The sequence below is a fragment of the Dromaius novaehollandiae genome, chromosome 1, assembly GCF_036370855.1.
Source record: "Dromaius novaehollandiae isolate bDroNov1 chromosome 1, bDroNov1.hap1, whole genome shotgun sequence".
Classification (NCBI taxonomy): domain Eukaryota; kingdom Metazoa; phylum Chordata; class Aves; order Casuariiformes; family Dromaiidae; genus Dromaius; species Dromaius novaehollandiae.
The window spans coordinates 30,304,623-30,317,034 of NC_088098.1; the positions used below are offsets into that span (position 1 = coordinate 30,304,623).

The 12,412-nt window shown below is 39.9% G+C and overlaps 1 protein-coding gene across 2 annotated transcripts in view; it reads right to left on the reverse strand.

Annotated features, from left to right (window-relative positions):
• The window catches only part of NELL2 (neural EGFL like 2), a 154,036-nt gene that overhangs the window by 119,625 nt on the left and 21,999 nt on the right, over positions 1-12,412 (reverse strand). For both annotated transcript variants that reach the window (XM_026117662.2, XM_026117661.2), the window contains exon 3: positions 11,896-12,046. In XM_026117662.2, coding sequence (XP_025973447.1) covers positions 11,896-12,046 — 151 coding nt within the window. The remainder of the gene's footprint in view (positions 1-11,895; positions 12,047-12,412) is intronic.

The following is a 12,412-nucleotide window of genomic DNA, read 5'->3' on the forward strand; positions in this document are numbered from 1 at the left end:
CTACCTTCTAAAGGCTTGGTGACTGCCGGAGAGAGAATGTACACTCTGTCTAAATGCAGAGAGGATTATGTATTAGCACCCACTTTGGTAACGCTGCTTTTCACATGACTTAATGAAACCAATCAAATTAAAATAAGAAAAAGTCCCCAGACTAGTTTTTGAGCTTTGAGGAAGCTATTTGCCAGCAATGGCAATATAAACAAGTAAGCCTGTAACATACTCAGAATTAAGTTTTTCCTCAGCAAAGGGGAGAAGAAAAAACAGCAGCTTCCCTTTTTACACGCATGTATATAGAACTATGGTAGCCAGCTTAATCCCTTATGCACTCTTCCTCCTCTTCATCTTGTCAACTATAAGGGCAGCAAAATGAAAAAGAAAATAGCCATTAACAATCATAATTTACGGTTTACTAATAATCTGTAGAAGCAGCAGGAAAACACAATCAGAAAAGCAAGTGGAACAACAGCTGAAACAATATTCCCTTCAGCTTGAACTAATGCTGTGACACAGAAACACTGGGAAGTGAAGGTTAGTCATTTCCGCTTCATTATTTTCAAAATACTGTGCTTGATATTAAACATCTGCATATATAACTGCCCAGACTTAAACAGATCTGGCTTTTCTCCACTTCAGAAGATGGAGCACAGCCTCAGGACTGTCACACAGCAGGGCAGGAAATGCACGGCCTAGCCCCAGCAGGGCTGCTCCTGCCTTCTCTGAGACTACACACGCAGTGCCTTCTGCCAGCCTACAGGCACCTAACAGAGTGCCCCTGGACACGTGCTTCTCAGACTCCCCCAAACCTTTGGGAAAGTAAGTGAAGCATTAATGCCCACACCTGGCTTTAAAGTGCTCATTTACAGTGACAAAAATGTTTTAAATGTCTCTATATGCTTACGATAATTCATTTTTTGAGAGAGGAAAGACAGTGATCTCTTTTCCTAAAGGACTTGCTCCCAAGGGAAATGATCACTGCATTGTGCCTCTGTCTTTCCCAAGAATCTCACTGTTGAAGAGCTTCAGGGGAATCCCGTCAGCCGAGTCCCTGGTTTCTTAGCTACCCCCTCCCAGCCCCAACCACTCGTCTCAGGGAGGGCAGTCAGGATTCCCAATACTAATGTCCTTACTGCTCCTCCCAGCAGCTCCAAGACACCCTGCTATGCTGGGAAAGACAAATAGCTCTAAGTAAAAACAAACCTCAGTGATAAGCACTGTGCAACAGGAGAACCTGCTTCTACCTTCACTAACAGCATGTAGGCTCACTGTTTAATCAATATCAGTCTGCCCGATTTTAACCTCGAAAAAACACATATCCTTTGGTCAAAGGAATTTAACTTTGTAGGGAGATGATACGTGCTTCGGGTTGCTATGTTTGACATACAACGAAGAAAATGCCAACTTGAACAAAGGGTTGTAACATCTCTGCAGATCACTCTGTGCAGGCACAGTTGTTTCAAAGGCAGCTGCCAAGGCCAAAGTCAGATCAGCCAGTCTGCTTGGAAACTAGCCAGACTGCAATCCCTTACGCCCTAAGGCTGAGCCTATTCTCATCAGAGGAAGGAGTTTTTGTCTCAACTGCCCCGGAGGAAGCAGAGACAGACAACAGCGATGCTTTTGCTGCTGCCCCACGCTGATCCACAGGAACTGCTGTGTACAGATCCCAAGTGTGCAGCCAAGAAGTGCTGGTGCGCTACTGCATGTCCCATTTAGGGGCACGTAGGCTGTCCTCTCCACATCGCCCAAGCCTCCACACGACCCGCGCTCCTAGCTGGGACACACTGAAGGGGACTGTGGAGTTAAAGTCCAGATGCAGAGCAAAAGGCTAGTTTGGGGAGGTGAAGCAACAGTGGGTCCTGGTGCACAGCCCTTCCCACTCATCACCACCACCAGCCATTTTGGTAACTCTAGATCTTCAGTGCCTCACTCGCTTATTTGGCATCCCTGCTCAGACAGAAAAGGCATACTGCAACTGCCCGCTGTTATTCCAGACAGCTAATAAAGAAATCTACTTCAGCTCAGAGTACATAGGCAAATATTTTAGAAGCTGAAGACAAGCTACCATATCTGCTGTTTAAATTTTTTTTTTCTTTTTTAATTTTTACTGCTCACATTTATAGGTACAGGGTGAAAACAGTGTTCCGCAGCTATTTGATCTATTCTAAGAAAAAAAGGAAAGCCAAAGAAATTAGAGGAATATGTAAAGAACAACAACAAAAAATCCTCATCTCCATTACTTATAAAAGTCTTATCTGAAGATCTTTAATTCCAAAGTTGTTTTTACTTGGGTATAATTATATGAAATATAACAAAAAAGATCCTATTCAGTAGACCCTATTCACTGTAAACTATGGCTACAACAGCAGTAAGCAAATCCTGTTCTACTGAGTACGGAAGAAGCTGTTGAAGCAGTCCACGTTACATTGCTATCATGTTCAACAATGCATTATTTGTTATTTTCCATGGTGTGATAACCAGGCATCCAGGAGACCAAGCCTTTGGTTCCTCACCCCCCCCCCCCCCCCATGTGGGAGCTAGAACTTTTAATGTTCTTAAATATTAAGCATGAGTTTTTATTCTATGTTGCAGCCCTTGAAACAGTATGTCATCAAATTATCCTCAGATGAATTTTAAATGCCAGGTTGTACCTGCATTGTAGCTGTAAAAACCTAGTCCTCATCTCTCACTACACTGCTTGGCCTTACTGACTTTGCTCTTTTCGCTGACTACCCTACAGGTCTACCTAGTCAAGCAATGACTGACAATTTAGCCAGAGTGATAAATAAAGTGCTGGTCTTCACCCTTCTGGATAATTTTGTAGCACTTAATACAAATGCACAGTGAGCAGCAAAGCCACCAATTCAGTTTTTGTACACTCCTTTTCCAAATATATTTTTAGAGCTGGATGGGAATTTTCTGACATGAGATACCTCTGTTCAAAAAAGCCAATTCATTAAAACCAAGTCTTCTGATAGAAAGAAATGTTCTAACAGCAAGACTTGTGTCCAGAATGAACTACTTGTTAAAACCAGAGGGACTGCAGATTTGGACCTGTATTTCCCATATCCAAACAGCATGCACCCGCAACTGGACAGTAAAACCAGTTGACCTGATGAGGCTCTTCCATTACATAGAATTCATTAATCATTTATTAATCAAAAAGAATAAATCAGGTACAATAGGCACCTAAGCTCAGTAAGTTGGTCTCAAGTCCTATGCCTATACTAATAAATAAAGCCAGCAATGGCCCATTCCCTGGCCCTGAAGACAAGTATTAACAGTGGTGCTCCATCATGGCTCACATCCATGTGAGCGTGCTCTCCCACTTCCTCCCTGAAATGGATGGATTTTTCTGTACTACCTGTTGGGAGTAGTCCTTGACCCATGTTCTTTCACAGACCATGACCTAGCATCATCTGGGAAGGTGCAAATTGCAGGGGACAAGACCATGCCAATGAAGATGCTAACAATTATACAGAGCAGACAACAGCAGGCCAGTGCTCAAAGCCTGTGCCCTGTTTTTACTAGCACAGCCATAGCCAAGCACTGCCACTGAAACTTTTTCCTGCATTAAAGAAAACAATACTCCTCAGGACACTTGTCTCAGATGCAAAACACCCAAGTTCCTCTTCCAAAGTGGGCAGACTAAAGATTAATGGTGCAAGGAAGATGTCTCTAAGTACTCCAGCCAGTGTATTATTGATTATTCAAGCATTTACATCTCTTCCACTGTTTATTCCACTGCCACCCTCACTCCCTCCCAAGAAGGCCAATCATTTCAGCTTGTTCCAGCATGACCATTGCTCATCACACTGGACAGCTATGGAGGACAGACAGCTGGAAAGCGGGAAGGTACATTCCTGATGTGAATGGGAGACTGAGCCCCATGCTGCAACATGCATCTGGGATCATCATCCACATCAGGGTGTTCATGTAAGAGACCAGGGCATTTGTGTAAGAGACACACCATTTCTACACGTTCACCTGCACAAACCCTCCTGGCTACCACACAGCACTGCACCTTCTTTCTGGCCAGAAAGAAGCCCCAGGACAAGGCAGCAGCCGGGAGAGCAAGAATTGCAATACCATGATGCAGAGGAATCTGGGAAACAATCACACTCCAGGTTGCTCAAATCTTCAGCCTTCTCCCCCTCAAAGTCTGTACCTGATTCAAGCTAATAAAGCATGCAGGAGAAAAAAAATATGCAAATAGGATCTTGTTTCTGTCAAGATCTTCTAGTCCCTTATCTGATTTCAGTGGGGCTGCTGTGATCCAGAAGCCTTTGCTAGCTTTGAAGGCAAGAACTTGCTTCCTTCGAGGGATTTTTCTGCCCACCTCCTAAATTCTCAACTCAGCTATACCACTGAATCAGGGAGGCAAAATTCTGCCTTTCCCACGTGCAGAGCCTCAGAGCTTCTGCTGAGCTTAGAGCTATGATCCAAGAGCCCCTGCCTGTCACAGAAGCCAGAAATCCAAGACCCTCTAATCTCACAGCTGACAAGCCAGGGCTCCTAGCCAGCCTTCCCCCAGCACTTGGAGGAACTCAGCAGGAGCTAGAAGCAGGAGCTGAGGTCCCACTGAGCTCCCCATAGCAGTCCAAGAAGAGCCAGTCTCCTGGAAAGTACTGCTCTGGTGTTGTAAGAATTCAAATCTGGTGTTATGGCACATTGTCCACACTGTCCCAGTTTGAGCTGCGAATATGAAATCAAATTCCAAAACCAGGAAATACTGTTTGAAGCAGAATCCTTGTCTTTCAGCAATTGCTCTCATACTTTCCATTTACCTCACTAACCCCATTTATCAATATGTTTTTTCTCTTTCTGTTCTGTCAGTCTCATTAATGTCAGTCTTGCCTCTCTGAAGCTTCCTTTCCTACCAGAATCAAGGAGTGAAGAGAATTTCTCAGATCAAACACTGGAAAAAGAAACGGAAGAAACCTTTCTGCCCTCTGTGACTCCATTTCTTGACAGACTTTCTCAATGGAGAGCAAAATGACTGCGAACCCAATGAACAACTTTCAGATATATTAGTAGAAGCAAAAAACAATTTCAACTCAACTCCTCCTGTTTCCTGTCCTAACACGATAAAGATATTTATTACTTATCTGTTAATAGAAACCCTTTCAAACAACAGTACAAGAATAACGACAGCTGTCAAAACTCACATTTCAACTACCTATTTCATCTGTACTTTCCAGTGTCATAGTCCAGGACAAATCTTTCATCCCTTATTCAAGTAAATCTGTCACTAGTCTTACAGACTGAATTCAAACTACAGGGTCTGGTCTCATAGGAGCATTTTGGAACAAATTCTCAAACAGATCACACTGGATTAGTTGGTACTGTAACGATTTACCTCAGTAGACAGGCTCACCTAACTTGACTTAGCAAAAGTTACAGTAAAGTACTTCTAACAGGCGTACATTCACTAGTTTGAACAATTTACATTTTATTGCCAACATTTTTTTTTTATTGGCAGGAAGCACAAACTAACTAAAGCAAAGAAAACAGGCTACAGTGACGGGGCATCAATCAATTTAATAACTTCCTTTATAAACAACACTAATAGGTCATTCCCAATGTTATGAAGAGGTTAAACTGAATATAAAACAAAACTTTTCAACTGCCTTACAAACACTTCCATTCAACCACATACTCAAGGATAGAAGATAATCTCCCAAACTGAGACAAGGAATCTTTCTCTTTTGGGGTGAAGGAAAGAGCCCAACCAAACTGTCAGTGGCTACATAAAGAATCTTCTGTCTCACAATTTTCTTCAGTGCTCAAAAAAGCATCAGAATGAATAAAAAGAACAAAGAAAATACTTTTTTTTTCTGGACATCTGTGATAACACATGAAAACTTTATCAGAAGGAAACATGGCTGACCCTAGCAGAGCTCTAAAATGCTAGAACAAGTAGATTCAAAAGCAACTGATTACATTTTAAACAAATTTTAGAAGGTTTATAATTATTACGACAATAATAAGAAACATTAACTAAGATTTACTGCAAGAAAGTACAGAGCATTACAACCACCCAGTCTCTCAAAGAACACTAATACATCCACATATAGCAGTTTAGAAAGCAGAAATAGGCTAGGACTTTTCTTGCCATGGGAAACAGCCACATACAGCTTAACATTTGGAAATGAATCCCATGTTATTCTCACCTAATGTAAACTCTGCAAGTTACTGGGGCAGGGAGCACCCCTCAGACAAAACCAACATAACTCTACAGCTAAAGTTTTTCCTCAGTATAATATGTCCACACCAAATTTGTCAGATAGAAGAGGCTTAATATTGCAATCCAGAAATACAGACACTCATATTTCAAAAGCAGGGAACATACAGTTCCAGGACTCCTTTAATATGACAGTCAAATGATACAATGAAATTTATGCATCAGGAGGTTACCTCTGGCAATTTATCTCCTTGTATCCATAGAAAATAGTCTCAGATAATTTCCTTGCAGACATTGAAAGAGGTCCGAAACCACTGTATAGTACTGCATATTTGACAATAGATAATCACAAGGTGTTATGAAAACAAATGCTATGTAAGGCAGTAATTGAATAAATTAGCAGATGTACGTAAGTCTAGGGAATGCCGCTCCACAATATTCTATTGATTTTAGTACTTTGTTTCAGGATAAAAAAAACACATTAGCTAAAGGAAAGAATGGTTAAACTACAATCCAATGATTTCACCCTTTAAGGTCCCTAAAATGAAGCATCTCAAAGAGATATGAATATAGCATTTGTTGCATAAAGCCATATAACATGAAGGAAAAAGCTTTATTATATTGCTTCACTGTTGCCACTTAAATGAAAAAATATGATGGAGTAGTGAGGCCTAACATATGGAAAAACTTGTCATAGATTAAAGTTATTTCTCCACCGATTCCTTCATCAAGATGAAGCTGAGATGAATTCAGAAGTGAAGAAAATGCAGCTTAAACCAAATGCTGAGAGCAAGCACACACAGCAATCAGTGTTTAACAGTGTCTGCACTCAGACTGAAGGCATCATTCTTAACATCACTCAAAATATTTACCCTGTTACTGTAAAGTAGAAGGGATTTTAGACAGTGCACCATATGTAGTCAAGGTGATCCTCTCAAGTAAACATTCATAACTTCCATGTTTCAAATATATGCCATACACAAATGTGCCTGGAAATAAGTATTTAGCTGCATGAAACCCATTTGAACAGTTACTGTTGTGCAGTATTTTCTTGAAAGTATCTCTTCCCAGCTGTATCCAAGACTACGACCACCTGAAAACTCTGGGTGCTCTGGTCAGTGGGGAAAAAAGTCTCCATGGTAGAATACAGGCAAAGTAGACAGGAATCATTAGAGATACAGTTTCAGATCCACTTTAAAATCAGTTTTAAAAGATTTGAAAGTGTTAAAGAAAAGCATAGTGATCATAAAAGGAGAAGGAAGACAGCTTCAATACTCAATTGGTAAAATAAAAATAGGAGCATTTAGTGGAGTAGATGACTATCCTCAGTAAATCCTTTAGAAAGCTACTTTTTGTAGTGACAGCAACAGTCCAGCCTCACCAAACACTTAAGCCTCAGATTTATACGGACAATTTCTGCATCTGATACCCAAGGAACGGCATTCACCATATGGAGAGGGAAAACTTCATAAGAACTTGACAGGATCACTCTTAAGACTTAAAGTCTTAAGTTGCTGCATGACTATCTCAGTGGAAGTATTTGCTATTGATTATCCCTGAAAGGAAACCAGCAAAGACGAACAAAAAAACCCAGAGGACTAGACAACAGTTTACTTTTCAATCTCAAGTATACCATTTTAAGTAAAATTACAAAATTAAGAGATAACTAATTTAGGAGATGTCCTCAATTGCCATAAATTGGCATATCTCCACTGAAGTCCCTAGAGTTATGCAAAGAGAAGATGAGTTTCTACTCTCATTCGTTTTCCAAAATGCACGAAATATTTTCCAAGACACTAAATCAATGAACATGCTTTTTCCAGTTTTCAGACAAACATTTTGATTTTCTTTTACCCTAGGTATTAGAACCTTCAGGTGTTATGAAACCACTGTAAGATAAAATATGGGAAAAGCTACTTGATGATTGGTTATATCCTTTTTCCTTATATCCACCATCCTATTTTCTCACTGCAGAAAAGCAAGAGTTAGTACTGAGTCTTGTAAATCAAAAACACAGCTAGGGCTGATTCTATCCTGCAACACAACAGTTAAGTACTAGTGCAACTTCTTCTACTTCAAAGGAATTGTACAAGGCTAAACCTGGTGCAATGGAGTGGAGAATCAGGTCTTGTGTCGCTGCTTCTCCTTTCAGTGGTGAGGACTTACAACATGGAGAGTTCCCTGAAGCTGTTTAAGAACTATGGACTGTTACACACAAGTCCCTGGCCAGAAAGGGGCAAGCTTAGAGAGAGATGGAAACAGATGATGAAAAGAGATGGAAATCTGACCCTGAAACAGCAGTTACTTAATGTAACCCTTATAAATGTTGCCTTTTAACTCCTAAATACAGCTACCTTTATTGTCATTCGTAAAGAAAAATGGAAACCATAAGAGATACTAAACAAGAGTTATAGATGCTAGCCTAATTACAGTATCATCAGCACTGAACTAAGTCAGCCCTCTGTTTAGCACAATAAATTAGACAAACACCATTATGGCACACAGACAGTATTCTGTACATCGTAGTGTTGTAGAGCAGAAACTGTTTATTAAAAGCTTAAAGGGCATATCTAATTTTATATTCACAAATTCTCTCTCACCATACTCTTGTTGAGATTGATTTTACACCTACTAAAGAAAGATTTCCATTAACTGTAATGGGATCAGATTAGGCCTATCATTTTTAAAACCAATTCAGGTTTCTTTTCCATCAGACTACATAATATTCTCCACAAGAAAGCAATAAAATACTCAAAAAAAGATTGTTCTTTAGTTACTTTATCCAAACCTGCCCTGATGAATGAATCTTTATTAGCATAAATCTAGTAGGCCCTTTTCTTCCTTTCTTGTTTGGTCATCCAGAGGCTTGCAAGAAGGCCAAAAAAATAAAACAAAGCACACACCTCCAGAGAAAACTTGAAAACACTGGACATCACTTAATAGCGTATAGTAAAATAAAGATACCATGTTGTCTAAAATGGTGATAGGAATTTTTTTCAAAAGGGTCTGAACTAGGTATTATCTTCAGTTTTCATGCATCTATCATTTTAACATAGAAACAGGGTATAAAAAGTTTCCACAATTAAGAGTCAAAAGGCCTCAAAAATACTCAGTGATGCCATTAAGTTATTCATCCATAGTTAAAATACCTACTTAGATAATGCAAACCTACTGCTTTCAGTTAGAAACCTCGGAAAAAAAGGGCAGGCTTCTTGCTTTTCATTGCAGTCAGACATTAGAAATTCAAAGATGCCAACAAACAGAAAGAGGAAATGAAAATGTATCCACAGAACCTGAAAATATTTAAGTCTTGACTGACTTTTCTTGAAAAGGTAGAAAGGATGCTGTTCCTATATTGCAATAAATCTAATCATTCATTCCTAAGAATATACCAATATACATTAATTAGATTCTCAGTCCTATTCGTCATCCTTTTTACAATCATGTTTTAAGTGAGCATAAGCAGATGATATAGTTGAAACAGACTCCAGTCACTAAATATTATGTTTGTATGGCCACATGATCTGGAAACCAGCACTGCTTTAACCTCTTCTTTTCTCTCTTATAGCTAGATAGAACCAATCTAATGTATTCTTGATCTCATAAGACCAACAGCAGGTCTATTTGTCCAGTCTTACTTACTGCAAGGACTGGTTGTTTTCCCAAGGGATACCCCAAGTTCTTCCACAACCCTTTCATTAAATTTTGTTGAACACATTTTTTGTACTTTACTATCACTCTTCTGCTGACTGACTAGCACTTTTTCCTTCCAGCTGGCCACTCTGCAAGGTCATGTTTGTCAAGTTTTGCTCAACACACCCTACATTTTTTGCTCTACTCTGGCATGTCTCCTTCTTCATGCCAGTCCTGAGGCCAGGAAGGGTTTTCTAGCAAGCCTTGCCTCCTTTCAGAAAGGCTATGATTACTCTTTTCTAGATAGACAGTTTCATATTCCTGATCTCTTTCACCACTTCTACAGCTACACCTTGGCAAATCTGACATATGAATGTGATAGAGACAGAAGACGGATGACGGAAAAAGAAAAGGCCCCTTTTGTTAACATAATGCAAGGAAAGCTGAATGTCTACATGAACACGTGCTCTCTATTGTCCCTGTCCACAGAGCCACCAATTACCTGTTTCAGTCCATAAGCCAGAACAAATACAAGGCAAGAACCTTCCTTATGGCAGCACACACCTTCTCGGTGACAATCCAAGTTCCCAACTTACCAAAAACGGCAAGAAACCAGTCACAGTTAAAAGTCATGTGCTTCTCAAAAAGACTATGGTTACTCTTTTCCAAACTCAGTTTCATGCTGGTGATCTCTTTCCCCTCCTCTGCAGCTATTCTGGCACACAGACTTCATCTTGCATTTTCAAATTTCAGTATATAGTTGTGTTAGTCACATCTGTAGCACAGCCAACTCTTACCAACCTGTGTTCTTCTCACAAATGCAAAAGCAAGCTTTGATAGGGCACAGCTGGCCCTGCAGACAGACTTTGTCACTTGTGACAGAATAGACTTCATCTGGGATGTTTCTGCATTGCAATGTAGTCTGAATTAGAAACTCAATCACAGCTGCCCAATTCTGTCCATTACACACTGCCCACTCTTGAAGATGAGAAGTAGGTAAGAATTAACAGAGGAGCCACTTGGCTTTTCTATGATAAGAAGATCAATAAACATAATCTAGGAGGCATTCAAGCACTCCCCTGCACTGTTTAAAGATGCTTCTATAAACTTGGCATAATGATCCTCGGGAACATTTTTAAAAGATTTTGCAGAAGATGGGGCCTCTGGGAAATGGTACAAAGCTACTATTGTACCATTTTCTGGCACAAAACTGAGGCCCGTTAATGAAAACTTGTATATTCATAAGAGCAACGGATATTTTGTTTTCCCTCAAACATCTGTCTTTGTCTTAATTTTTCTTTTCTTCTGCAGGGAGACTGTCAAGAAAAAGTATCATGGGACTGTACAGAGGAAGATAATAGGACCATGAACTGAAAGCAGAGATCATCTGTTGCTTGTGCTGATAACTGCTTAGAAAGTGCACATTTTTAAGCTCCTTTTTACTCCATTACAGAATCACAAGGTGGTTATCTTTAATAGCTGTTACTCAGATGGAAATATAAAGAATAACTCATCTCTAGCAGTTGTTATCCTGTCATAAAGAATTAATCCTCAAATGCTCAGTATCGTTTGCTTTAGTCCTTTAAAGCCTGACAGAATTTCCAGTTAAGCATTCTGCCATTCAATGTAGGTGTACGCCCACAACCTGGGGGGGGGGGGGGGGGAGGGGGAGACAGACAGACAGACCGACCCCCCCCATCTTCAGTGTTTAAAAGCTAACTGGTGAACAAGTGAAGTTATAGGGCCAGGACCACAGGCTTTGCAAATCAGTGTAGCTATATTGATGTGACAGTTTTACACCAGCTCAGAATGTGGTCCTTATGGTTATAACCGGAGAGAACTGGCTTTTCATGCCCTTAGTGGCAAGAGACATTTAAAGAGTGACAGCTGTTCCACTTTCACTTGGCAGATTTGGATTTGTGAATTTTTATGAATCTGTATAATATGCGCACACACACATACACACACAATAAGTATCTGCAAATGACCTGCTACACAACAGTTTTTCCCCTAATTTATGTTCAACTTCTGACTGTACAGACATATCTGCTTTCATTTACCAGCATACAGGTAACAGTACTTACCTGTGATCTAAGTGATGAATAGAAAGAATAACCCCTGAATTTAAATGGGCTTGCTTTAAGGTCACCAAGACTGTGAATTCATATTTATTTCTTAACTTCTGAAAAAAGATTTCAGCTGTTTCCGGAGATGCCTTTACACTTCTTGAAGTATCTATAAAGAAGATACAGAAAAGACACTCAGAACGCAATCTTATTTTACTTTACACCCTCAGCTGAAAGAGTTGACAAAATAACGAGCTATATCTTGGTGGCACAATGCAGAGACAGGCAAAAGCAGCAAAAGCAGGGACCAGGGTATTTTGAACACCAGGTCTTATATCAAATGAGTCATTTCAATGAAAAAAATATTTAAGACATCCATTTTATTTTGCTTTTTTTTGTTAAAGACAGGGTCATAGCTATTTTACTCTCTCCACAGATGGCCATATGTACCTTTAATATCTCATACAAAATAGAGACCGACTAGCAGTGCAGTTCCTCTGCACTTTCTTGCAGAGTGACAACACTGGCTATGAGC